This window comes from Alternaria dauci, chromosome 5 (genome assembly GCF_042100115.1).
Source record: "Alternaria dauci strain A2016 chromosome 5, whole genome shotgun sequence".
Lineage (NCBI taxonomy): Eukaryota > Fungi > Ascomycota > Dothideomycetes > Pleosporales > Pleosporaceae > Alternaria > Alternaria dauci.
In genome coordinates this window covers 1098946-1124912 of record NC_091276.1, presented here as the reverse complement: position 1 = coordinate 1124912, position 25967 = coordinate 1098946, and the positions used below count along the sequence as shown (strand labels likewise).

The window sequence follows — 25967 nt, the reverse complement described above, 5'->3', positions numbered from 1 at the left end:
GCTACGTCGCCGCTAACGCGCTCAGGATGACGTCGGTCACCGCCCACTAAGCGAACAAGCATGTGAGGGAGCCTGTTTCCGGTCTCACACGATCATCCATTAACTTCCCATAGTTCCCCGGTGCTCCTTGACTGATCTGCAAACCACACACTCGGCCTCACTTCTTGTATCCTCTACAGAACTACTACCACCACCCTACATACATCATGTCTTACGCAGAGATGGCCGCCAAGGGCCCCAAGCAGAGCCCCGAGGAGGTAAGTTTGTCAAGAGCGTTGCGTAATCTGGGCCAGTGCTAACTCAAAGACAGGCGTAAGTCATACCTTTCATCTTGTTGAGGTCATTGCTCTGCGACGGCGACTGTTCAGGGTACTTCGCGGCACGCCGTGCTTGCCCCACGATGCTTCAAAACACGCGCAATGAGCTTCAAGGCATTGAGCTGTAAGAGCTGTTCTAACATATACTCATAGTCGCGCCCCACCTCAACCACAGGTCGAGCACGCCTCCGACGACAGCGTTCACTCCCTTGTCGACGTAGACAGCCCGCACATCTCTTCTGTTCCCTCCGATTACGAGTCGCAAGAAATCAAGACCGACACCCAGGCCGAGCGCATCGAGCGCGAGGAGGAAATCAAGGAAGAAGCCAAGAACATTAAAGACCGGGCTGCTGCAAAGAAGGACGCTGCGAAGGAGAAGGTGAAGAAGAACGCTGATAACCCAGTTGTGCTGAGCAATGCGGTCGGTCTTGCCGTCATTGGTGGCATCGTTGGATTTGGCGCATACAGGCAGTATGTCCGCGGCGAGTTGACTGGCAAGGTCGTCGCAGCATGGGCTGCTGTCATTGGACTGTTTGGTGTTGGCGACTACTATGTCAGCCAGTACGTTGCCCTTACGAGAACCGCTTTTCGGACATGTGTGCTGATCCTGTCAACAGATACTTCTTCAAGCGCAACCCCCCGAAATAGACATCTTCCGATCGTCTTTTTCAAATTTGCACTTCACTTCAATGGCATCTTCATGCAACAAATTCGTACTGAGATCATGATCATCTGGACTGTACCAATTTGGCTATGTTTTTGCTTTGTTACGGTATCATACAGCAAGCGAGAGGATCTTTACTCGGTTTCGGTCATAAGCCAAGATGTTTCCATCAGCCCACTTCTGTATATATGAGGTTCACGTTCAATATACCCGTTCGAACATCACGTTGATTACACCATCTTGAGAGTATATGTTCTTCTGTACATTAGCACAGAAAAAGATACGATCAGATCTTAAGCATCATGGCGAACGTGTTGCAGGTTGCAAGAATTCTTCTAGATTCTTCCACGTGACCTGGGATCTCCAGCCACGCAGATCCCTGCTCCATCCGCTTAGAAATGCAGGTCCCATAACTTTACGTAGTGACGACACTTGCATGGACCGTTGACATCCGCCACGACCTTCTCCTTGCATCTTCTTTTTGTGTCACATCCTTTGGCATCATGTTTCGTGCAGCCCCACGATTAATTGTGCGTCCAGCGCTGCGAACCGCGCCATTACGGTCGGCCGCGCCGGCCAGGCGGTACCTCAGCACCGCTCCGCCATCACAAAAGTCGAGAAGTTTCAAGAGTTTAGTCGCAAGAGTTGGTATTGCAGGAGCTATAATATACTACTACAATACTACCGATGTTTTCGCCGAAGAGCCAAGACGTATGTTTGCATCTCAATGGGTGGTGTAAACGGACGAAAGAAACTAATCATGTCTTCAGAACTTGCTCAAGCGCTCCCCGAGACCGAAGTCGAATCCGAACACCTCCCAACCATTGAATCTATCTCCGAAGAGCGCAGGCGGAGACAAGCGGTACAGGCGCAATTAGATGCTCAACAGCAGAAGGAGGCTGCGAGCGCACAACAGAATGCTAAGCCTTCAGAGGACGGCCAGGGCGGCATAGAAGGGCTTGAAGAAGAGGCGGATCAACAAGGCGCATTCAACCCAGAAACCGGCGAGATCAATTGGGATTGCCCATGTTTGGGCGGTATGGCTCATGGGCCTTGTGGTGAGCAGTTCAAGGCTGCTTTCAGCTGCTTTGTGTACTCCACCGAAGAGCCCAAGGGCATGGACTGCATCGACAAGTTCAAGTACGTCCACCCCATGACAAGAGAGCCTCGACAGGTTGCCGGAATTATGATGGAATGAATTGCTTACGCGTCACAGGGACATGCAAAACTGCTTCCGCGAATACCCTGAAGTTTACGGTTCAGAGCTAGACTCTGATGCCGACGAGGAGGACGACATGACAGCCTCCACGGAAACACCATCCCATTCTTCGCCTGCTTCTACCCCGCCCTCAGACGCCTCCTCTTCCAACGCGCAGTTCGACTCCGCATTACAACCTGCCAGCAATGACCATGCCGCCTCAGCCAAGGGCAAGTTCTCTGGTGAACGTAACTCGAAGCCACACACGCCGCACGAAAACAGCCTAGTCCCAGAGGAATACAAGCCAAATGCCAAGCACAACCCCGTCTACGACGCAAGGGGAGACATGAGCAGTCTGGACAGTGAGAAGGAGAAGGAGAAGAACAAGCAAAAGCCAAAGGGTGATAGCGATACCGAGAGGGCGAATAAGGCAAAGAGCCAGGTCAAAAACCAGGAACCTGTAAGTGAGAGCGAGAGCATGGTACCCAAGGCCAGCCATGACGAGAACGAGAAGGGAACCACAAAGCTAGAGAGCAAGTAGAGTACTTGTAGGGTGTGTGTGGATGGAGATGTGATATGAAAGAGATGGCGTTGTATTATACTACTTGTACAGCACGTTTGGAGAGTAAGGACCTTACGTTCCCTGCTACTAACGACTAGGAAAAATTCATGTATAGTATATAGTTCTCACCAAACACCCAAGCACTTTCACAATCATGCGTTCTGTGGGGCTCGAGAACAATTTGCATCGTCTTTGATAATAGAAACTACTGTACAGCAGGACTTTGACTCTGCCCAAAAAAAAAGAAGAAACAGAAAGATTCAACATATCAGGCCATGTAGCATGACTCTTTGCAGACACTCACTCGTGTATACGCCAGAAAACACCTTCCAACGAACCCAAACAAGCGTCAATCCAAAGTCGAGGCATCACACTGTCCTGACGCTTGTATGCCTCTGGCTTGCTCATAGACACCCCGTCTCATACCCATCATCTGCGCTGAGACATTTCTAGATCTCCACCTTGCTGTAGCCCTCTGCACCCTCTGCAATAGGCTGAGCAACATCAGCATCTACGCTATCGCGCTTGACACCCATGCTATCCTCGCCCTTGCCAACGCCAAACATCCTCATAGCCTCAGTCAGAGCCTGGACAGCTTCTTCGTTACTCATGCTACCAGGTAGACCCTGGCCGCCCATGGAGCTGCTGATGCGCTTGGTAGCATCTTCCAATGCGCGGACTCTCCTCTGGAAGTTGAGGCGGTCCATGAAGAGTTGCTGGCGACGGCGTTGCAGGTCGCGACGCTCGGCGGAAAGCAGTTTCTCAAAGTCGTTGAAGTGTGCGAGCTTGAGCTGGAGCTTTTGGAGTTGGAGATTCACTGCGCCTGAGACGAGGCGAGTGATGTGACGTTCTTCGTGCGATGCCAGTGCTGAGGACCGGGCCGCAGAAAGAGCGAAGGGGAGCGTTGCCAGGGGGTTGGAGTTCGAGGAGTCTGATTCCCTCGTGGCTACAGCGGTCGACTCGGCGGAAGTGTCAACATCCATGGCATCGCCGCCCTCCGGCTTCATGTCTGAAGCGGCCGCTGCGGGTGTAGATTGTTCGCCTTCCTTCTCCTTGCCCTTCTCCGATGGTGCAGTTGGTGCTTTGTTGATCTTCTCTTGCAAGATGCGCTTCATTTCGCCAACGCTGCGCTCTGACGCTACAGCTGCCTCGGTGACGTTTGCAGGTGCAAGACCAGCCAAGAAACTGACTACGCTGAGAATTGGGTTGTCGGCGTGGTGCATGGGCACACGACCTTCGCTGAGATACTCCAAATCGCGCAGGAACTTGGTTGAAGGGGCCGCAGACTGTGACTCTGGTAGATCTGCCTCGATGTACTTGTCTTCGATTTCGAGCTGCAGGAACTTCATCACGCACTGCTCGCGGGTCTTGGTCTGAACGTGGTCCGCAACACGGTTCCAGTCATCATCAAACTCCTCGAGGCCTTCAAGTAGCAGAAGAGTCTCCTCTTCTGTCCACTTCTCTTCTGTCTCGGCCGCTGCCGAGTTGTCTGGGTTGGAGATCTTTGTGAAGTCTGCCGAGGATGTGCCAGACGGGAAGTTGCCCTCAACGAAACACCTGGGGCAGAGATCGCGCTTCAGACCACCTGCGGCCTTCAGCTGTCCAGGCTGCTCGGAAGGTTTCGTCTCGTGGAAATGTACGCGGGTACATTCGACACCGCAACTGAAGCAGTTGATGACCTTCATTGGCTCCTTGGCAGCGGCCTCAAGGTCTTTGACGTCCACGGGACCATTCGCAGCGCCTTCACCGTTAGCAGCCTTTGGCTCTGCAGATGCCTCTTTGCCGTTGGCCTCGTAGATGTTTCGTCCGGCCAGAGACTTGGTCTCGCTCTTTGCGGTAGGTTGCGCGCTGGCAGCGCGGTCGGTGGCTGTGAGCTGCTTTCCATCTGTGACTTTGGAGCCTGGTGCGGGTTGGAAAGGCTGCAGTCCGCGAGGCGTGTCGACGGTAACACGGAAATGGCCGGTAAAGGGAGGGCCAATGTTTGATGGGCGTTCCTGAGGGTCAACCTAGAGGGAATGTTAACCATGGCTTCAGAGTCGTGCTAGAGGGGCAAAGTTTACTTGGTAGTTGATCAATCCCCACTGCTCGAGGAAAGCATGTACGCGCATAATAGCACAAACATCACCTGCCAGATTCCTTCGGCACGCAGTAACTGTGAGGTATTCGGACGGGTTCAGGCGGTATGTGTTGATCATGAAGTCACGGTAATCGCGGTATACGGCAGGCGTCTTGCTGCGGTTGCGACCGTTGAAGAACTCGGGCAAGGCTTTGCGCTCACGGTAGTCAATGTAGCGCATGTCGAACCAGGTTGCGTAGCTGGGGATGATGGTCGCATATGTCTGGGTGACAAAATGTGAGCGTGCCGCCGATTGTAGGTCAGCCTTTGCCTGTGCTTCTGGATCCGCAGGCTCAGCGCCCTCGCCATTCTCCTTTTTGGCATCTTCGACGCCGCCCATCTCCTCGTCGTCCTGACCATCGGCATCTTCAGCTTCCGGTCGTGGGCCATCGGGTGCGTCTAGAGGGTTGTCTGATGCTTGTGCGGGCGTAGCAGTCGTGGGCTCGTTGGAAGACTCCTTGGTGGGTACGTCTTCGAGCATGTTGGTATCTATGGAACTTAGTGGACTGATATCTCCGGAAGTCATTGCTTCGGGCGTTCGCATCATTTCTTCCAGTTCAGGGACGTCAGGAACGCCGGAAAGATAATCATCGTTGAGCCAGTCGTCCATGTTGCCGACGCGACTGGGGATTGGTGTCGTGGTACTAGGAATGGGGATTCGACCTACCTTGATCGAGCGCATTCATGTCTGCAGCGCCCTCTCCTGTAAGACTTGGGTCCCGGGCAGTTGCGCCTGCTGTCGCGTCGTCGGCCATGGCTTGGGCAGTGCTATGCAACAGTTGCGATGCGACGGGAGCTGTAAGGCGCTATGCGGCACTGCAAAAGGGGAAATCGCGGGGCGCCGGTGGTGGGATGAATTACGCGACCGCAGCGTGTCGTGATAAATGTGTCGCAGCGCGGGCGTTGTTGAATGAAGGTGGGGATGGGGGCGCTGCAATGGGTGGGTTGATGTCGCGTCTGAAGTTCGCGATGCTCTCGAACGCCTAAGCAAAAAGAGCACTAAGGAGCAAGCAGCCTCTTCACGTGACCCATCTGCCGCTCCGCATACGAGGGCTAGTGCCGGATAACCAACCTGGTCAAACCGAGGTCATAGTTCTCCGCGCCGTTTGGGCTACTTTCACCATTGTTGGACGAGGCCTTCTATCCCACCTTTTCCAACTGTGCGTCTTGTTCAATTCTAGGCGCGTTGCACTGTTCTCGCCCACCATGTTCGCCGCCGCCCGTCAGTCCGCCTTTCGCACAGCGCGAACACAGCTTCGCCAGTCGCAACCCACCGTCGTACCCCAATACTCGGCCTTTGCACGGTTCGCGTCAACGTTTGCCATTCTCGAGCAAAAGGAGGGGAAAATTGTATCACAGTCATTGGCCGCCATCACGGCAGGAACAAAACTCGGAGGATCAATAACAGCTTTTGTTGCTGGAAGTGGGGTCAAGTCGGCCGCAGAGGAGGCAGCCAAGTCAAAGGGCGTGGAGAAGGTCATCTACGTTGAGAATGGAGCATATGATAGGGTCGGTCGTCCAAAGAGACATTGCGTGTCACAGGGCTGACGGCATCTTGCAGTGTCTTCCCGAGAACTATGCGCCACTCCTGGTTGAGAACATCAAGAAGGGCGGATACACACACGTCGTTGCTGGTCACTCGGCGTTTGGAAAGAACATAATGCCGCGTGTCTCAGCGCTACTGGACACACAGCAAATATCAGATATCACCGGCATTGAGGGCGAAGACAGTAAGTGAGCATGCTGTATCGTGCATGAAGAGTTGCTAACCACATCACAGCATTTGTCCGCCCAATCTACGCCGGTAACGCCATCATGACAGTGCAGTCGTCGGACAGCACAAAGGTCATCACCGTCCGAGGCACCGCATTCCCCGCGCCCGAGACCGAAGGTGGAAACGCAACAGTAGAGGAGGGCGTCGACCCCAAGGCCGAATGCCCAACAGAGTGGATATCTGAAGACCTCCAGAAGTCTGATCGTCCAGACCTTGGCTCAGCAGAGAAGGTTGTCTCGGGAGGTCGTGGTCTCAAGTCCAAGGAGGACTTCGACAGGCTCATGCCACCGCTAGCAGACGCGCTCGGTGCGGCTATTGGCGCATCAAGAGCAGCAGTCGACAGCGGCTTTGCGGACAACAGCTTACAAGTGGGTCAGACCGGGAAGAACGTTGCGCCACAATTGTACCTTTGTGCTGGTATCTCCGGTGCTATTCAGCATTTGGCGGGCATGAAGGACAGCAAGGTCATTGCAGCCATCAACAAGGACGCCGAGGCACCCATCTTCCAGGTCGCAGACGTCGGTCTCGTTGGTGATCTCTTCGAGAAGGTCCCAGAGTTGACCGAGAAGCTCAAGTCGCAGTAAGCACGGAGCGCGTCCTACCTAGAGGTTGTATATAGCTTAAGAATAAACCAATAAGATGAAGAACATGGACTGTGTGAGCTTTCAGGCCCGGGTATCATGCTGAGAAATCCTGTACACCTCATTGTGAGTTGTGACGCAAAATATACAGCACTTCCTGCACTTTCTGAAAAGTCCGCGACAGCGTGTAAGTTCTTAATTTTGGATCTTCAAGTATCCCCAGTCAACGACTGCTTGGCGTGCGTCAACGGCTGATCGGCACCCGCACCCACGCGCCCACGATTCGTCTCCACCACGCCGCGATAGCCGAGCAGTCAATCGCGCAACCTTTCTGAGACCTGGGTCAGATGCGCAACCATGATTTCGTTGCGGAAGACAGTCATCGTTCTTTCGCTTTCACGTCTTCTTCCGTATCTGCCCCCTAACCGTGGACGCTGCTTCCAATACTTGTGTCAATGTGCCCTAGCGCCGCTTTCTCAGCATCTGGTCATCCGCGCACATCCTCACCGGACATATTGACCGGCGTCCCACAAACCTTGGATCCGGGTGTTGTTAAGAAATACAGGCTTATCTCGAGGTCTCGACGGTTTCTGACATACCTGGATTCGCTAAAGATATACAGCATACCGGGTTGACGATGTCCTTGCATCGTACCGATAATGGCGCATGAACATGAAGGACCGGAGCAAGTAAACGACTTAAGGCAGCATACACCTCGATCAGAGGAGGAGAAAAGAAAAGATCCTTCACCAGTGGAAGACGGCACTCGGAAGAGATGGTGGAACGTGTGGAAGAAGTGGGAAGGTCAGGATAGCGACTGGTGGTTTGCCAGCACTGGGATTCCGTTGCTCGCTGCGACTCTCGGTCCAGTGGCAAACGTGAGCTCGATAGCTGCTCTCGTCACCCCCTGGAGACAACAAAACATCATCAACGGCGTTCAAGTCTCAGACTTCGAAGGCGTACCTTTTGGCGACCCGAGATGGTGCTACTGGATCAATGTAGCTTCACTCATTTGCGGTTTTCTCGGAAACCTCTTCCTGCTCCTCAACTTCACACAGAGGATTCGCTACATTATTGCTTTACCCGCAACCGTCATTCTGTGGTATCTTTCGTCCGCGTTTCTGATAGCAATAACGATATGCATGAACACTTACGAACCACCCGTTCGACCGGAACAAGGGTATACGCAAGGATTCTGGTACGCGATTGCAGCTGCTGCATTCTACACCATATGTTCTATGATTCTCATGGTCAACATGCTTGGTTTCTTTCTCGGTCACTATCCAGAGAATTTTGCACTGAGCGACAGTCAGAGGACGCTCATATTACAGACCATGACCTTCTTCATCTGGCTAGGTGGCGGCGCAGCGGTCTTTGCGAAGCTTGAGCAAGATGCTGGCCAAGATAGCTGGAGGTTTGCCGACGCTCTTTACTTTTGCGACGTAACTATTTTGACTGTTGGTTTCGGCGACCTGGTACCCACGACCAACGTCACTAGGGGTATTGTGTTCCCCTACTCTGTGGGCGGTACAATAACGCTAGCCCTCATCGTCTCGTCACTATACACGGCGATGCGCGAGCTCGGGGATGAGAAAATCGTCCAGAAGCACGTTGATCGCATGCGCGAGCGTGTCGCAGAACGTACAGTTACCAATTCGTTCGACCTCCGACATCGCGAGCGCGAAGCTCACCACCTTGTCCGGAAACGTAAACTTGGCTTCCCACGGATATCAGCACCTACTGAGCCACGGCCTCTTAGGACGCTTGTGGGAGAGTCAGTTCAGCATGGATCAACTGTGCCCCGTGTTGCCCATGCTTTTGGCATCGCCTCTTCTCAACCGAAGATCATGCTCTTGAAAGAAGAGAAGGATCGCTTTGAGGCTATGCGCAGGATTCAGGCCGATTCACAGAAGTTCAAGCGTTGGATGGCACTGTTCTGGTCCGTCACCACTTTCTCAATTCTTTGGTGTGTTGGCGCAGTTGTCTTCTGGGTCACCGAAGAGGAGACGCTGAATTTGACGTACTTTCAGTCACTCTATTTCTGCTATGTCAGTCTTTTGACTATTGGTTATGGAGACTTGGCACCGAGATCTAATTCTGGGCGCTGCTTCTTCGTCATCTGGAGCCTGATAGCTGTGCCGACCATGACCATTTTGGTCTCGAATCTTGGGGACACGGTTGTTGCCAACTTCAAAAGATGGAGCGATGAACTCGCTGACTTTACGGTACTGCCTAAAGCAGGTATTTGGCGTTCGTTCCTGAACAAGCATCCCTGGCTGCTGCGATGGCTGCAGCAGTGGTCAGAATACCGAGCGAGAAAGAACAGACTAAAAAGGGGCTTCAGCATCGCGGATCCGAGATCAGAGGACAGTTCTGTGGACTCCTCTGACCCTCGGGACCAAGAAGATACTCTGACTGACCCTGAACGCCGCGAAGCAGCGACCGACATAGAACTAACTCGCCACCCCAATATTCTTGCTCTTGCAGATGAAGCCGAGGCTGACATCACAAACCCCCCAACCCGCGCCTCTCTCACCCGCCGTCTCGCTCTTTCCATCCAAAAGGTTTCTCTCGATCTGAAAACCGATAACAAACGCTATACGTACGAGGAGTGGGTTGAATTTACGCGACTTATTCGCTTGACCAGCCCAGAGCGTCTGGACCGCGATCTCGGAAGTGATGCAATGCCGTTTGATGAGGAAAACGAAGAAGGCTTAGTGAACTGGGATTGGATCGGAGATGATAGTCCCATGGTGTCTGGGATCAGTGAAAGTGAGTGGCTTATGAAACGTCTGATTGAGAGTTTGGTGAGGTTAGAGAGGAGGAAGGAGATTGCGAGGGGAAATTCTGATATGGAAGCTATAAGGGAGATGGAAAGGGAGTATTGTGGTAGAGATGAAGCCGACGTACTAGGATGCTAGCGTGAATGTAGGATTTTGTTTATTGACATCTCAAGACACGGCTATATCCCAAGGTCGCATTGGCATCCACTGAGAAGAGGAATGGCCGTGTTGCGTCTCTCTGGCCATGCGCGCCTGCCTCACCAATCTGCGGCGAACCTTAACGCTATTTGGATAAACTCTCGAACCTAACCATGGATGTGATTGCTCCCATTTTATTGACCTGATCCTTACACTTACGACAGTCTGTATATTGCCTGAGATCTGTTTACGTAGGACCACTTTGTCAGTACGTCATTTCTGCAGACACGCTCAAATACATGTCTTGGCCATAACTATTGCCAGAAAGGGTGTAGGTTGATGTCGGGTGTTGTAGGTTGTGCACATGACCTTTCGATGTATCGTCGGACTCGCGGGCACCGACGTCCGCTCAAGGGCAAGATGAGAGCAATTATCATCCGACTTTCCAGGAAACCATCAAGGTTTCATCCACCAATCACTGATTCCTTTCGTCTTGATTCGCGATGAGCCAAGTCTACGCAGCGTTTCCTTTGAACCGAGATTCCTATTCGCATCAAGCAGGACTTCAGGACCCTGGACAATGAAACATGAGAGACGCGCGTTGCCCCTTTGAGCTCGCAGGTTTTCGCTCGATTGGGAAGATGTGTGGTGAAGCGAGATGGATGCCAGTTAGCGCCGCGAGTGCTCATTGCGCCAAGTCTGTACAAACTCAGCCCCCCAGGCGCCCAGGCGAAGAATGGCTCAGAGATTATTCTGCCTGTGAATCCTTACCGCGCACTTTTACTCCGTCTTCTTGCGATGTGCGTGCCAAATCGGAACATGTAGGTCGACTTCTACCGATGTAGACAAGAATACGATCTATACGGCAGCCGCATCACCAGGCAACTACTTTTGTTCCTTCGTTTACACAACCTCCTCGGCTACCCATGCTTACTCCTCTCTTCTCCTCCTGTCCTTTACAACTTTGTTCTCACCCTTTTGAATCCAGTCATGGATTCCAGTATCACCGATAGTCGATCGCCACCTCGACCAACAACCAATGCTGAAGCAGAAAATGCGACGCTCGCTACCCAAGTCCTTGAGACGGGAGCCAAAGAAAAGCAAGGCGATGTTGAAGCTACAGAGAAAGATGGAGAAACCCCCACAAAAGCAAAGAAAGTGCCCCAGGCGGGTCTGAAGAATTACTTCGTAGGCATTCCGCCTAGGACGTGATTCATCGCTAACATGATCAGCGGGTCTTCTCTTACGGATCCATGTCCGACTTCTGGCTTATTGTTTTGTGTTGTGTTACATCAATAGCCTCTGGCGTCACGTTTCCTCTGATGAATGTTGTCTTCGGTATGATCTGACGCCACTGTATGTGAGATGCATTCAAGAAACACTGACTGTGATCAGGTCAATTGGTCGGCTCGTTTACAGACTACTTCATTCCGGGAACGACAATGACGGCTGGCGAATTCCAAGCGGAGATCAACAGACTTACCTTGTTTCTCCTCTACCTCTTCATCGCAAAGTTCGTGTTGTCATACATAGCAATGGTACAGACATATGTCTCAAATATACTATCAGCATGTTAACGCAGATACAGCTCACTATCCGAATTAGCGGTCTTCGAATCTCGGCTGCACTTCGCCTAGCTTACCTGCGAGCCTTGTTTGCGCAACCCGTCAGTGTGATAGACACTATAAGCCCCGGCAAAGTCTCCACCCGAATCACGACCTCTTCCAACACGGTTCAACTGGCCATATCGCAGCATTTCGCTATGCTCTTCCAATCTCTCGCATTCGTTATTGGAGCCTATGTGGTAGCATTTGTCAAAGGCCCGCTGCTTACCGTAGTCGCCTCTGCTTCGCTGCCGTTCATCCTCATCATTTCTGGCGCTCTAGTACCCCCTTTTATCCGGATACACAAGGTCACTGAGAAGCATCATGAAGATGCTTCTGCTATGGCTTTCGAGATGTTCTCGTCAATTCGCATCGTTGCTGCCTTCGGAGCAGAGGCGAAACTGGCAAGGCAACATGAAACTCTACTGGACAAGGCCGCGAAGAACGAGCGAAGAGCTGCGCCTTTGATGGGTCTCATGATGTCGCCCTTGATGATTGGACAGTATGGCACTTTTGCTATCGCGTTCTGGTTTGGCATCAAGCAGTACTCAGAGGGCAAGAGTACCGACATCGGAGTCATAGTTGTGGTCCTATTCTCGGTCATGATGGCGATCATGAACATTAGCAGGGTTGTGAGCCCAATCATCGCCATTGCGAAGGCAGCGTCTGCTGCTACGGAACTGTTCATCACAATCGACGCCCCCGTTCCTGATACTGCTGGAATAAAGGAGCCTGATATAACGGCAAACGCAAACATTACTTTCCAGAATGTTGCCTTCTCGTACCCAAGCCGACCAAATGTTCAGATCCTTGAGGGTCTTAATCTTGAACTTGAGGCAGGTAAGGTCACTGCTATTGTTGGTCCTTCTGGAAGTGGTAAGTGATCTCAACTATCCTATACCATCGAATCGTTACTGACACTGTGCTCTTGCTTTCAGGTAAGTCTACTATTGTAGGGTTGGTGCAGAGATGGTATGACCTATCGGGAACGACAGCCACAGTATCATCTGCTGCACACCACGGCCACTCATCGTCCCCCGAAGACGACTCTAAAGCCGAGGATGGTGCCAATAAGGAGTCTGGCTGGTTCAAGAAACGAGGTAAACCAAAGACCGAAGACAAACAAGCATCAACGGGAAAAGTCGAACATGACAAGAGCAAGGACGAGGAGCCAGAGCTGGGTCCAAATACTTGCACTGGTAACATCATGCTTGGGAACACTAATCTAATGGATGTCGACCTAAGATGGTGGCGCTCTCAGATTGGTCTGGTCCAGCAAGAGCCCTTTCTCTTCAATGATACCCTATACAACAACGTCGCATTCGGTCTGACAGGTACTCAATACGAAGATTTGCCAAAAGAAGAGAAGATGAAAATGGTAGAAAACGCATGTCGCGAAGCCTATGCCGAAGAATTTGTCGCCAAACTACCAGAAGGTTATGAGACCTTGGTGGGAGAGAGCGGCATCAAGCTGTCGGGCGGTCAACGACAACGGGTTGCCATCGCGCGAAGTATCATCAAGCAGCCTACGATACTGATTCTAGACGAGGCAACTAGCGCTATAGATGTAAGGACAGAACGTATTGTTCAACAAGCTCTCGATCGTGTATCGAAGAATCGAACGACCGTCGTCATCGCACATCGCCTCTCCACTATCAGGAGAGCGGACAAGATCGTTGTGTTACGCCGAGGCCAACTGGTAGAGCAAGGTACCCACGACGAGCTGTTGAAGATAGAAGCGGGTGTCTATTACGGCTTGGTACATGCACAAGAAATCACAATGGAGGCCGAACAGGACGCCGGTGTTGACCCACTCGAGAAGGTAAAGAGCACAGACACCACCATCATCGAGGAGCACAAAAACAACAGTCAGGTATCCGAATCAGCGGCGGGTCCGGAATACAAACAGAAAGGTCTTCTCGGTAGCTTTGGACGTCTCATCTACGAGCAACGCCACCATTGGATCTTGTACACGGTCGCCGTTCTCGGTGTGTTAGCGAGCGGTGCTGTCTACCCGCTACAAGCTTACATCTTTGCAAGTGTCGTCAACGTCTTCATCCTTCCAATGGACGAGCTCGTGAGCCAGGGAAACTTCTGGGCTGGCATGTTCGGTGTGCTAGCTGCCAGTACATTCCTATCCTACTTCTTCATGGGATCGGCTTGTCATCTCATCGCTGTCATGGTGACGAAGCAGTATCGACAAGAGTATCTTGATAACCTGATACGCAAACGCATTGCGTTTTTCGACGACCAAGGACATAGCCCCGGATCTCTGACAGCGAGGCTGAGTTCGGACACGACGCAGATCCAGCAGCTGATGGCAACCGAAATGTCCTTGGCGGGCATTGCCGTTGTCAATGTTGTAGGATGTGTCATCATCTCTTTCATTTACGGCTGGAAACTCTCACTGGTTGCTCTTTTTGCCGCACTGCCACTCATCCTGGCTGCTGGGTATCTTCGCGTGCGTCTAGAGCTTGAATTCGACAAGACCAACGCAAAGGTATTTGAGAACAGCAGCCAGTTCGCGGCTGAAGCTGTCGGTGCATTCCGTACCGTATCCAGTCTCATCATGGAAGACATGATCGGCCAGCGCTACGAGACGCTGCTCAAGGGCCACGTCGCGTCAGCCTTTTCGAGTGCAAAGTACGGCACCCTAATTTTTGCGGCGAGTGACAGTATTGAGCTTGCTTGTATGGCGCTCACCTTTTGGTATGGTGGCACTCTCTTGGCCTCTCGCGAGTACAACACCGTCGACTTCTTCGTCATCTACCAAGCCATCGTCCAAGGCGCCATCGCAGCAGGCCAATTCTTTTCCTTCGCTCCAAACATGGCACAAGCAACGGGTGCTGCAAACCGTATCCTCAGCATGCGTCCACAGAAAACCGCTTCGTCGCCAACATACCCACCACTGAATGAAACAGAAGAAGGTGTAGGAATCGAGTTTCAAAACGTGAACTTTACCTACAAAAATCGAGAAGTGCCCGTATTGTCAAATCTCAACATGCAAGTCCAGCCAGGCCAGTTCATTGCACTAGTAGGTGCATCCGGTTGCGGAAAATCAACCACCATCTCGCTTCTTGAGCGCTTCTACGACGCATCATCTGGTCATATTCTCTACAATGGGCAAGACATCACTTCCCTCGATCCCTCAGAGTACCGCAAGCAGATCAGTCTCGTCAGTCAAGAACCCACACTCTATGAAGGCACAATCCGAGAGAATATCGCCTTGTCTGTTGATGCCGCCACGAACGAAGACATTGAGCAAGCATGCCGCGACGCCCAGATCCACGACTTCATCACCTCGTTGCCAGATGGATACGCACAGCGTCTCGGACCAAAAGGCATGTCTCTATCTGGTGGTCAGAAACAACGTCTCAGTCTTGCTCGGGCATTGCTGCGGAAACCAAAATTACTCTTGCTGGACGAAGCAACGTCATCTCTTGACTCTGCATCCGAGAAACTGGTCCAAGAGGCGATTGAGCGCGCCGCTGGCGAGGGTGGACGAACTGTGATTGCTGTCGCGCATCGACTTGCTACTATCCAGAAGGCGGATGTTATCTTCGTCTTGGGCAGCGGGAAAGTGTTGGAGAGGGGGGATCATCAGGAACTGCTGAGGAAGAGGGGAGTGTATTGGCAAATGGTGAGTTTCCGACTGACCTACATACGCAGGTTAAGATATGCTAACTATCAAACAGTGTCAGGCTCAGGCTCTAGACCGATGATACCGGACGGTCTTGATTGTGGTACCTAGTGAATGTATTAATTGCCTTCTCTTCAAGATATATCTTTCTTTTTTGCGATCAGCTTTGTAATTGCAGACAGCGTCACTCTACCTTTGTAATACCACAATGTCATTACATTGATATGCTTGCGTGGCGATCTCCAGGTGATCATATGTACAGTCTTGATCTTCATATGTACAGCCTCCGTGCGATATTTTGAGTTCATTTGTTGATCCTCTAGCCATGTATCACATTGGAAATCTACTGCCGGCCCATAGGTCCTGGTGGATACGGTGGCTGTCCCTGAGGTCCAAGGTCCTCTTCTCCACTGTCGCCCGTCCTAGCCGTAGGCTTGGTTTCAGTTATAGGGGCTTTGGGCTCTCCCATTCCGTCAGGCTTCGGCGGAGACTTTGTGCCTGGCCCGCCGCGCTTCTGCCAGTCGAGCCATGATCCGCGGTACTCGCCAACGTTTGTATATCTGCCGTACGAATCAGTAAGTGTTCTTTTGTTTTGAAAAATACTGCCTTTCACCGCTGGATTTAGGTGTGTGTTCTCGCATGAGACGTGAACTTACCCAGCCTGCCTTGCAATCCCCGCAGCTGCCGAGCTCCTCACTCCGGCTTTGCAGAAAAAGACAACCTCCTTCCCTTTTGGTGGCTTCTGGAAGCCAAACCTATCCTGGAATTCCTCTTCGTCCAACAGCAGCGCATCGGGCTGCGATGTGACAGGGATATTTATGGAGGTGGGGATGGTGTCTTTCTCGAATTCATGGGGTTCGCGGACATCGATGAGGAGACGTGAGTCTGATGGAGTTTCGAGGATGTGGAGGACCTGAGTGGGTTAGCAAGAGTTTCGGAATGAGAAGCTCGGGTACACAAAGCGTAGACGTACGTCGTCAAACTGGTAAAGTTTGTTCTGCTTCAAATCATTTGGTGCTTGTGAGTGCCATCTCTTCTGCACCGGCGTTGCCTGTAGTCTGGCTGCGCTTTCTACACCCACGGCTCTGCTCTTCGAAGCATTCACGCGCTGTGAATTAGGCGCAATGCTAAAAGTGCGTGCAGTGGTGAAGGCCAACCGTGTAGTCCGTTGGCCGATGACGGAGGCAGTGGAGCGAGCGGCAAACAGTTGGGCGGCGCGCTGGGTGGCCATTGTTTCGCAATGAACACAGCAATACTTGGGATGATGCAGTTGGAACGGACTCGGCGACGTCTACGTTAGCAGTGCTGAAGATGTTTGTTCGGCGGGTTATGACAGGCAATGTTCAAGTCACAAGTGAAATTATTGCCGACGTCACTCTTCGCGAACGCGGGAGCATAATCACGCTAACATTTCAGTTCGGCAAGCACCGTAATGCACCACGCGCGAATCGGCTGCAGCATCCCGACCCCATGGCACGACGGGGCCCGTTGGAAGCCAATCCTGACGCTATACGCTATGCAATCTTTGGTGGTTCTATTTTGGAGTGAAAAAGAAAAAAGGTGCTTCTTGGTGAACAGATTCTTTCATTTCATGTGTGCAAAAACGTATATAGGGGAGACTATGCCATCCGATGCCGTACCAAACAGTGCCAACAACCAACGCCTGTGCAAGAAAACAACAAGTCATGGGGTATTCTAACGAAAGACATAACGCACGAGAAATAGTACAAAGACCCATGGATGGTGAGACAGCTTACTCTTCCTCGTTACGCTGAACATCCAGACCGCGGAGTCGCTGCGACAAGAGACCTGCATTGGGCGGACCGGACGGGCTGCTAACCGGCGAGAATGCATTCCCGCCATAGCCGACATCGCCTTTGCTCAGCTTCTCAAACGTACCCTCGCTTTGACTATCCACGCTACTCACACCAGCTCGCGGTGATGCTATGGGTGTTCTAAACGGGCTCTTGGGATCAACGTCCATGCGGTCACGGGAAACAGGCCGTGAATCGATTGCAGCCAAGCGACCAAGGCTAAAGGGTATGGGTTGCAATTCTGGCATAGGCGAGCTGAAGCCGCTCGATGCTGACGAGTTGGTGGTACCACCCGTGAACTTGACGGCTGGGGGAGGTACTGGTGTGTGTTGCTTCACGCCATCCAGCTGTTCGTATGCTTGCTGAGACTGCGAGAGTGGCCATCCAGCGCTGCGCCGACGGAAAGCCCTGTCTGCGGTAAGCTGGCCTCCGACTGACTGTGACTTTTGCAACGACGGTACTTCTCGCGTCGGTTTGTACGTGCTATATCTAGGCTCTGGCTGCTGGATCTCGTTCCGGAGTTTTTCTTTGCCGTCCGGTACTCGATTCGCAAAGACGACTCGTATGCTTTTGTACAGATAGTAGCGACCCTTGGAAGGACAGCATATGTGTAGGTGAATTAGGTAACGCAAGATCGGTCGGTCGTTTGGGTCGTCTGAATTGCTGAGAGCAGCTTCTGGGCGATCGGTGCCCAAATTCTTCCGTGATGATGTGGGCATATCAATGATAGGCCCTGCGGAATAGCTGCGCTGTCTAATAAACGTTTTCTGACCAGCCTCCATATCCGACAAATCATACGGAACTAGGAATAACTTGACTGCCGTCTTGTTTGGATTCTTCAATACGATCTGGAGCTGGCCTTGTGGCGGAATACGATAGGAGCCCCCAGGAGGCGCCTTGGGTGATGTCGATCGTCGCTTCTTCTTCTCTTTCCGGCGAAGGTCTCCTCTTGCACTTTGACCATTTTCTTCTTCCCCAAGATTTATCCTGAAGTCGAGATCTTCTTGATCATGCGCAGGTACAACATGTCGTCGCTTGCGTTTACCAGTCTCACTGCTTTCATCTGGCGGTGGCAATGAATTCTCTAGATCAATATGCCCAACATAAGGACTCGGCTCATTATCCGAGATCCTACCATTGCCTGTGTTGTAGCTGTAAAACACTGCTGGAAAGGGTACTGTAACGTGAGGCGGACATTTGAGGCTTGATTTACACGGTCCCCTGCCTAATACTCCAATCTTAGCGACAAAGTCGAGAGGCCGTGATGGTGTAGTGGACATGCGCCCCCGTAGTATCGACTCCTCATAAGACCCAACCATGGGAGCGTGCTGCAATGGAGATGCCTCCGACGAGAAAGAGGGCCGACGTGCATGGAGGAATAGCGTTTGCGAATGAGAATGAGGCTCAGACTGATTGAACGTCATCGATCGTCGAGGCTGATGCGCTTGGTATGGTATCGAACTGCTATGGCGTAGATGTCGAGCCGCTGGAGTGCCGGTCGCAGATCGGGCCATCTGTGTGGGCTGGTAATCATCAAAAGACGCAGGAGAGTATGTTTGTCGGCGATGATTTCTGTCAGGACTTCGCGATCCCTGGCGCGAGCTTGGTCTTGAGGAGAAATCCAAGTCTGTATTGTTTGCTTGCTGGACAAGCGGACTCGTGGGCGGTAGGAAAGCGAATGAACTAAAGGGTGACTGTGATGACTGCGATATCGCCCGTGCTCGTGCAGCTGTACGATTGTCATTGGTGCGCGATCCCGGGTACGAGACGTCTTTGTGTTGTGGAGCAAAGGCTGAGGCTGGGAACGAGCGATTCCAAGGGACGACTGGCGAAGTGGCCAGGAAGTCTGAAGACGAATGGTCATTCTCAGATGTTGCGCCTGCTCTCTTCTCCCTGAAGTCTCCGGAGTGTAATGCCGATCGTGGGCGTGCAATGTCCAAGCCAATGGCTGCAGGGTCTCGAAGGTGCTCCGGGGTAGAGATTCGTGAGGTTTGTGGCTCGGTGGATGAAGCTGGAGGCGTCTCCGGGCAGTCTTGCGATGTCGGTCGGGTGGAGGCATCGCGCTCAGTCATAACTTCGCCCTGTATTACACTATCAGTATTCCCTATATCGACAAACAAACTACTTGTGGGTGCTTCCTAGATCTCCGGGTACTCACACCCTGCCGCTGCAGCCACGATGGGCTATTCGTCCTCTTGATCCGCTCGATCCACTCCTTCCGTCCAAACATGGATGGCTTGCGCGTTTGGCTAGGGGACTCAGGGTCCCTCTCCAGGGACATGTCTGTTTTCGGTGATTCGGATTGCATGTCGGTTTCCAGGTTTCTCTCTACAGCGAATCCCAGAGTGTCTGCTTTCTGGAAGCCCGTGACCGATGCCTGAGGCAAGAATGACGATGTCGGCGGACTATCATGGGGATCATGAAATATGGGCATGGTTGTAACAAATTGTAGCAATAGACAGCATGAGTACAGAGATCTAACGAGAACCAGAGAATAGTGGCGTGCTGGCGAGCGTGAAGACCGTAGAGCACAGAGATGACAGGTCGTAGGATGGCGGAGACAGTCAAGTCAAGCGGTTGGAGCAGCTGCTGGCCCGGCGAATGGTATGAGTAAGAGTTTCCAGTTTAAATCGGGTGCGTTGGCTCCAGTGGCCGCTTCATTGCACAGTCATACTGCCCAGTTTTAAGACGAAACACCGTGGAGCGCCCCAATTCGAGGTGCGGAGAGGAGGAACGCAGGGACCGGAACGGATGACGCGCTGTGAGCTTTGTTGCACGACGGAAGTTTCCTAATCGCTGCTGATAAAGTCGCTCGTGCCACCGAACCGGTATTGGCCGACGTGACATGTCACACGACGAAAAAGAACAACTCTCCCGGGTGCGCCTGCACGACCCCACGGGAGGCGTGAATACTGGGTGCATAGATGCGACGGCGCTCAAAGCTGAGGCATGAGTTCATCGCCCGTCACGGTGGTCCAAGGACTCGTGACCGGCTCTGCATCGCGCCCCACTCTGCCAAGGCTGGATCAAATCGGCTCGCGTCCTCCGCGATCGTCTTGGTACCGCGACTCTCAACTTTTTCAATCTTCTACAGCCTCCAACATGGGAACCAAACGACCGCATGAAGGAGACGAAAAGTCTTCTGTCAAGAAGCAGAAAAGTCGATTTGCCATCGGCCCCGCCAACCTCCCCGACGGTACCCATAGACGGAAAAGTATGTCTCCTCGACTAGATTTTTATGCACAGGCTTTCGTGGCAGTGGACACTCGGATGAGGGTATTGTAGTGTTATGGTTCAGCCGGAAACTACGCGATTACCCACATCTGCTCGCGCCGCATCATACAGTTCACTTGCTAACTCTGCGCCCAGTCGAAAAAATCAAGAAAAGCCTCATCAGCAAGGCAAAGCTAAAGAAGCAGTATGCAAAGCTCAAGGCTCGCGAGGAAAACGAAGCAACGACACCGCGCAAGTCCGTTTACGATCGCGAATCGGCCCACGACGATGAAGACGGGAACGCGGGTGAGAAAGAGGAGTCTACCGAGTCTGCGCCAGAGCCCACTTTGGAGCCACATCCTGATCGCATTGCGATGCTAGAAGAGAAGTCACCCGAACCAGAACCCAGGCAGAACTTTGAGAGACGGCAACGCCGACCACGCCCGCAACCCTTTTTGAAGGAGACCGAAGTGGCACAAAAGAAGAGGGAGGAGATCGAGGCGAAGCAAAAAGCGAGGGAAGAAGCGGACAAGGAGCGCGCGAGGAAGATTGCTGAGCGCGAGCGCTTCAGGAAAACCATGGCTAAAGCGAGGGGGCCAAATGGACAGAGGAAACTGGGGCGAGAGAGCACAGTTCTGCTTGCTAAAGCCCAGAGGCTTATGGGCAAGACCTGAGGCATCAGCATGACATGATGGGTACGCTATCATCTACGCTTCATGCCGATAGGTGTACCCGCATCAGCCAAAGCCATCGCTCTGCCCACGCTATTCTCATCATCACGCATGTCAATCAGCGCTAAAGACATCACTGCGACTTACAACAACGACGGTATTGACCCATTTACTCTGGAGCTGCTGCTGCCTTTTTGGCGGGTGAAAAGTCATGTCGACCAATGTAATCGAACGCATGCTGGGCAACCACGACATCTGCTAGGTTTTGACGTGCGCGCTCAATTGGGGAAGCAGTCCACCATCCAGCGAATAACAGACGGCGCTTCCTTAGGAATCAGAAGGCCCACAATCAGACTAGGCCGGGTGTACGACTCAATGGGTATACCTCTACGAAACATCTGAGCGAATCAACTCATTTGTTCATTCGGTTCTGTTACTCAGGACATTCGAGATCACCTTGGATCAATGTTGTGTGATGTTACATATCCAGCCTTACCTTCAGCTCTGAGAAAACGAGCGGTGGGTCAGGGTGCACTTCAGCTTGGTACGGTGTTAGAAGTTAACCGACAATGTCGACTCCGGCACATACAGGCGGCTACGTGAATCCATATCGTTGCTCCTGTATACAACGGGAGAGGCAGGGTGATCGGCGGCGGCCACCTGGGTAGAAACGACCGACGGGACTTGCCGATGGGCCGAATTACAAGCATTAAGCCCCAGTGATCCTCGCACCCTCGCACCCTCGCTCACTTCCTGTCTTACATCTTACAACTCTCCACGTGAACTTGCGACACGAATAATAATCCTTTCACCGGGAAGTATTCATTCTATCTGACTTTGGATCCCCACATTCGCGACCGCTGCGCTATCCGTCTGTCGTGCCAGCAAAAGTACATCGCCGGTAGTAATGAGCGCCTGCAACGAAATGAGCTCATCCCAGCACTAGGGTATCATACAAGCCGCTCGCTCTTCCAGATCTTGCTGAAAATCTGCAAGACGAGTGCGAAAACTGTCCCTAGACGTGAGCGATACTACAGTTCGCTTCTCGCTAAGTGGTGGTTGTTATGCGTGTACCTACAAAATGTACCACGCACATCGCGCATTCCACCTCGTTAGTTACATGTAGTTATCGACTGGTCTGGTTCATCTCGGAGATTCCTTCGGCGGTCTTGTTAATATGACCAGCGTGGACCGATATTGGCCTACAGCTCAGCCACTATGCAACCTCTCTGAAATCAACTCGAAACCGGGCATGGATATACTTCCTCATGGAGCGATTATATCATCCGGTTTTTCTAGAAGCAGGGTGTACACATCGACCATCATTTCTTCCCATCGAACCGGTTCCAGCATACTTTCTGCCATTGGGAAGTGGGGTGTTAGCCCCAGAGGGTGGAGAAAAATACACCAACAATGAACGGCTGTTACGTCAGGCATGCATGTGTGTAACTCGCTGTTCCTGGCAACTACATGGCTTATCCTGTGGAGCAATAAGCTTATTCCCACCGGTTGCAAAGTTCTGGTGTTCCTAGGGGGTTAGCGGTGTATGGCCCATGCAGCCTTACCTACAGGGTCTTAGCCATGCGGGAATCCTTTGGGGGCTGTACACACCACCTGGTCAACGGCCCGTCAAACGATGCACTAGCCCTATGCGCACGCGTCATGGCTGCGAAGCCCCGTTGATATGCATGGAACATGTTCGTTACTCGGTTGTTTCGAAAACGCTGTAGGTCGGCGCACCCACTAGCCAAACCGAGTATCGACCTTAAACAATACAGCTTGGCGTACTGTTCCCTACCGGCTAACCTCCACTATACCCAAGTCCCTGGCTTGCCAAGACGACGAACTACTGCTGTGCTAGCTTTCCGCTTAAGATTGTAATTGTCTCTTCACGATGTCTACAGATCTGATTGTCTTGTACTCTTTACTCGTCATTCAGCACTCCTGCTTGACCAATACAAGACAAGCTTCTTGTAATCCTTGAGACTCTCAGATATCTTCCCTCTTTTCTACTGCACTCTTTATCGGTTGCTAGAACGTCTCTTTGTCGTTCATACACGTACATCCAAAAGTCAATAATCCATTTTATCCTGAGTCTAATGGACCACTCGATTCGCCAACCTCGAAAATGGTCTTTGGCAGAAGACCAGAAACTCCGGGAAGAAGTGGAAGCACAACGTAAGCTGTGTTCATTGTTATTTACCTTTCTTCAATTTAGCTAACTGGATGTCATCAGTAATGGAAGGAGAAGTCAAGGATTGGTAGGTCATGTATCATGCTAGTTGATTCCGCAACTAACAAGATGCTCAGGTGCAAGATTGCCGACAGCCTTCCCGGACGAACAAACAAAGACTGTAGAAAACGATGGCACAACTCAGTAGCAGGAGGCCTGAAGAAAGGACAATGGTCAAAGAGTGAAGATCAGTTGCTTTCAAGAGGGGTGCAGCAGCACGGCCAAAAGTATGGTTCAGTGAAAGAAAATTTATGGGAAAGTACTGAAGCTGATTGTATTATTGTCAGATGGACGGTGGTTGCAAGCTGCGTCGGAACACGCAGTGCAGATCGTAAGTTCAGTGGATGATAGCTGTGTTCATTGCTGATCGATGGTTAGAGTGCGCGAAGCGGTGGCAGCAGTCCCTTGATCCTGATCTAGACCGGAGCGAGTGGCGTGACTCAGATGTCAGTGAATATTATTCTAGGATATCTTACGCTTCAGTGAGCTGACAAGCGCTTCGCAGGATGCCGCACTTATCGACGCGGTCCAGAAACTCGGACGACACTGGAAGGACATCCAACGCGAGCATTTCCCAGGCAGGTCGAAGAATGATATCAAGAATCGGTATGTCACTTACCGTTACCTTTGGGACTTGTTGTTGATGATCTCAAGATACACTGTCCTCGTGCGGAGATATCAGAATCAGGGTATTACTCTGCCCAATGCTCCAAGCTCTCCATCCGATTGTGGTACACCGGCGGGCTTGTCAAGCTATCCTGATGACGACGACTATCTTTCCCAGAGTTCACACGTGTACAATACATTATTGCCAACACCCTCTCATGGATCAGACCGTCATTCCTGGTCAAGTTTCGACAATGATGCATACTCGACATGGTCATCTCCGCAGACATACGCCACACCTACCGCCATAGCCGACCAAAACGCACATCATCAATCGGTCCACCCGTCTCAATATCTGTATACTCAGCCACCACTGGGCTCGAACATGCCTTCCACATGGGATCAAACATCGCCCTACGCACACCACCCGGCACCATTGCTGCACACGGGTGCACCGACAAACCCACCACTCTATGGCTACAGTCCATATCAGGTTGCCCAGCAACCAATAGCACCCCACAACATTGCTTACACAGCCTCCACGGACCGAGCAGCATATGCCACGCTGCCGAATCGCTCGCCGCCTACTGCATCAAGTCAGCAGGTCTACGATCCGAGCGCATCGGCAATGTACCGTGACCCTAGACATTCACAACATCCCTACTATCGCTCTTGAGGCTGTGCAACATGTATGTTATAGTGTAAGACTTGGCGGTCAGTTACTCAATAGGTTGGATTCGGGAAGTGTTGATAGGTTGGCTCTAGACGGTTTCGTCATAATAGGCAATAGAGATAATTATCCGCCTGAAATCCCTTGCGATGGTCTGTTTCACGGAGGCTAACTCGTGTTTCAACAAGTTCCTTGCAGACCTGGGTGCCGATGCTGCACGTTCTCCAGACGCAATAAGCCTAACCACGTGACTTTCTCGGCATCCAGGACCCCTGATTGGTTGCCTGAGTGCAACACAGCCTCAACCCCGAGTAAAGGTTGGACGCCTCGCGCACCCACCGCGTTAAGTCAACTTCGCTCCTTGCCCATCCCAGTCAAGTGCGCTTCCACGGGGAAAAAAAGAAGAAAAGACAGGATCTGTAGTCGAGTCACGTCGGCGTCTCCACTATCACGAATCAAGGATGCGCGGCCACGTTATTTTTCTCTGCCTTGAAGACAGCCTGAGCCGTTGCAGCAGCGCATCAATACACCACATGCATGCAAGCTAGTGCCATGTGTGGCTAAGGTAGGGAGGATTACCTGATCTGCCACCTTGTCCGCTGCATGATGCACGATCTCGTCGCCTGGTGTGCTGTTCTACCTGCCTCATCCGATGCATGACGCATGTGGCATTCCACATCGCATACGCGAGTTACCTACGGTTTGGTCTCTCACAGGCTAGATTTTGCCATTCTGCTCCCTTGGGCCGTTGTTTGTTGACCCCTTGTTAAGATACACCGAGAGCCCGATGGTGGCTTACCGCGGTACCCTAGGTACCATTGGCATGGAATTTGACCGCCTACGTGGAACGGCGTCCCGTTCCTGTCGATCTGCGTCGTTGATGTTGCACGCCATACCTCATTCTTCGCATTCTCGAACCGGGAATCGGGTCCAACCTGAGTTGGTATGCTGTTGCCTTGAGGTAGGCCTCGTATGCTGGAGAAAGTCTTATGGAAGAGCGTACGCGTTCCTGCATGAGAAGAGAGTATCTTTGGGTGTATGCACGCTTCGAAAATGTGGTACGATCACGGACGCCTGTTTGCACATGGTGAGACTGAAGGTGCGGAATCGCCATTCGGAGTTGAGGACGAGCAGTTGTGCTGATGATGGAATATGATTTGCGCAGAGGATCAAGCTGGGGTTAGTTGTTTGAAGTCATGGACGCGTAAGGGAGTTGAACTCTCCGATAAGGAATAGGCAGCTACTTGAAGGCGAAACCCGCGATAGGCGAGGTGTCTCTCCGCAGATCGTCTCCTTGTACTATGAGCTTCAAAGTCTTTATCAGATCTTGGTGCAGCGGTAGGTGGTGATTGTAGCTATTACGAATGCACCACAGAGTGAAAT

General features: G+C 52.0%; 10 protein-coding genes across 10 annotated transcripts; 7 read left to right on the top strand and 3 right to left on the bottom strand.

Annotated features, from left to right (window-relative positions):
• Window positions 1-400: 400 nt before the first annotated feature.
• Window positions 401-965, top strand: ACET3X_005866 (uncharacterized protein; the record flags this gene model as incomplete). Its single annotated transcript, XM_069452015.1, has 3 exons — window positions 401-441; window positions 516-878; window positions 935-965. The coding sequence occupies 3 exons, from the start codon at window positions 401-403 to the stop codon at window positions 963-965; spliced, it is 435 nt and encodes a 144-aa protein (XP_069306226.1).
• Window positions 966-1484: 519 nt separating this feature from the next.
• Window positions 1485-2720, top strand: ACET3X_005865 (uncharacterized protein; the record flags this gene model as incomplete). The annotated part of the gene is made up of 3 exons (XM_069452014.1): window positions 1485-1692; window positions 1752-2121; window positions 2198-2720. 3 exons carry the CDS (start codon window positions 1485-1487, stop codon window positions 2718-2720), a joined length of 1101 nt encoding a protein of 366 aa, XP_069306225.1.
• Window positions 2721-3190: 470 nt separating this feature from the next.
• On the bottom strand, window positions 3191-5612 carry ACET3X_005864 (uncharacterized protein; the record flags this gene model as incomplete). The annotated part of the gene is made up of 3 exons (XM_069452013.1): window positions 3191-4747; window positions 4802-5346; window positions 5525-5612. 3 exons carry the CDS (start codon window positions 5610-5612, stop codon window positions 3191-3193), a joined length of 2190 nt encoding a protein of 729 aa, XP_069306224.1.
• A 339-nt stretch (window positions 5613-5951) lies between these two features.
• On the top strand, window positions 5952-7285 carry ACET3X_005863 (uncharacterized protein). Its single transcript, XM_069452012.1, has 3 exons — window positions 5952-6366; window positions 6419-6587; window positions 6638-7285. The coding sequence occupies exons 1-3, from the start codon at window positions 6064-6066 to the stop codon at window positions 7213-7215; spliced, it is 1050 nt and encodes a 349-aa protein (XP_069306223.1). The 5' UTR covers window positions 5952-6063; the 3' UTR covers window positions 7216-7285.
• Window positions 7286-7871: 586 nt separating this feature from the next.
• Window positions 7872-10133, top strand: ACET3X_005862 (uncharacterized protein; the record flags this gene model as incomplete). Its single annotated transcript, XM_069452011.1, has 1 exon — window positions 7872-10133. One exon carries the CDS (start codon window positions 7872-7874, stop codon window positions 10131-10133), a length of 2262 nt encoding a protein of 753 aa, XP_069306222.1.
• Window positions 10134-10515: 382 nt separating this feature from the next.
• Window positions 10516-15584, top strand: ACET3X_005861 (uncharacterized protein). The gene is made up of 6 exons (XM_069452010.1): window positions 10516-11321; window positions 11366-11471; window positions 11529-11671; window positions 11722-12613; window positions 12676-15377; window positions 15433-15584. The coding sequence occupies exons 1-6, from the start codon at window positions 11124-11126 to the stop codon at window positions 15457-15459; spliced, it is 4068 nt and encodes a 1355-aa protein (XP_069306221.1). The 5' UTR covers window positions 10516-11123; the 3' UTR covers window positions 15460-15584.
• Window positions 15585-15720: 136 nt separating this feature from the next.
• Window positions 15721-16725, bottom strand: ACET3X_005860 (uncharacterized protein; the record flags this gene model as incomplete). Its single annotated transcript, XM_069452009.1, has 3 exons — window positions 16351-16725; window positions 16034-16290; window positions 15721-15937 (listed from the first exon to the last, which is right to left on the bottom strand). The coding sequence occupies exons 1-3, from the start codon at window positions 16606-16608 to the stop codon at window positions 15721-15723; spliced, it is 732 nt and encodes a 243-aa protein (XP_069306220.1). The 5' UTR covers window positions 16609-16725.
• Window positions 16726-16944: 219 nt separating this feature from the next.
• On the bottom strand, window positions 16945-19945 carry ACET3X_005859 (uncharacterized protein). Its single transcript, XM_069452008.1, has 2 exons — window positions 19350-19945; window positions 16945-19272 (listed from the first exon to the last, which is right to left on the bottom strand). The coding sequence occupies exons 1-2, from the start codon at window positions 19623-19625 to the stop codon at window positions 17131-17133; spliced, it is 2418 nt and encodes an 805-aa protein (XP_069306219.1). The 5' UTR covers window positions 19626-19945; the 3' UTR covers window positions 16945-17130.
• Window positions 19946-20293: 348 nt separating this feature from the next.
• Window positions 20294-21078, top strand: ACET3X_005858 (uncharacterized protein; the record flags this gene model as incomplete). Its single annotated transcript, XM_069452007.1, has 2 exons — window positions 20294-20405; window positions 20561-21078. 2 exons carry the CDS (start codon window positions 20294-20296, stop codon window positions 21076-21078), a joined length of 630 nt encoding a protein of 209 aa, XP_069306218.1.
• A 2096-nt stretch (window positions 21079-23174) lies between these two features.
• ACET3X_005857 (uncharacterized protein) lies at window positions 23175-24590 on the top strand (the record flags this gene model as incomplete). Its single annotated transcript, XM_069452005.1, has 7 exons — window positions 23175-23253; window positions 23312-23336; window positions 23386-23535; window positions 23596-23639; window positions 23687-23754; window positions 23814-23914; window positions 23963-24590. 7 exons carry the CDS (start codon window positions 23175-23177, stop codon window positions 24588-24590), a joined length of 1095 nt encoding a protein of 364 aa, XP_069306217.1.
• Between the last annotated feature and the right edge of the window lie 1377 nt (window positions 24591-25967).

Coding starts and splice junctions, on each gene's coding strand:
- ACET3X_005859 (XM_069452008.1), bottom strand. CDS start 19,625: ATGCCCATATTTCATGATCCCCATGATAGTCCGCCGACATCGTCATTC. Junction 19,273..19,349: donor CGTGGCTGCAGCGGCAGGGT/GTGAGTACCCGG, acceptor AGTGTAATACAG/GGCGAAGTTATGACTGAGCG.
- ACET3X_005863 (XM_069452012.1), top strand. CDS start 6,064: ATGTTCGCCGCCGCCCGTCAGTCCGCCTTTCGCACAGCGCGAACACAG. Junction 6,367..6,418: donor AGAATGGAGCATATGATAGG/GTCGGTCGTCCA, acceptor GGCATCTTGCAG/TGTCTTCCCGAGAACTATGC. Junction 6,588..6,637: donor CGGCATTGAGGGCGAAGACA/GTAAGTGAGCAT, acceptor ACCACATCACAG/CATTTGTCCGCCCAATCTAC.
- ACET3X_005861 (XM_069452010.1), top strand. CDS start 11,124: ATGGATTCCAGTATCACCGATAGTCGATCGCCACCTCGACCAACAACC. Junction 11,672..11,721: donor TGTTGTCATACATAGCAATG/GTACAGACATAT, acceptor ACGCAGATACAG/CTCACTATCCGAATTAGCGG. Junction 15,378..15,432: donor GGGGAGTGTATTGGCAAATG/GTGAGTTTCCGA, acceptor ACTATCAAACAG/TGTCAGGCTCAGGCTCTAGA.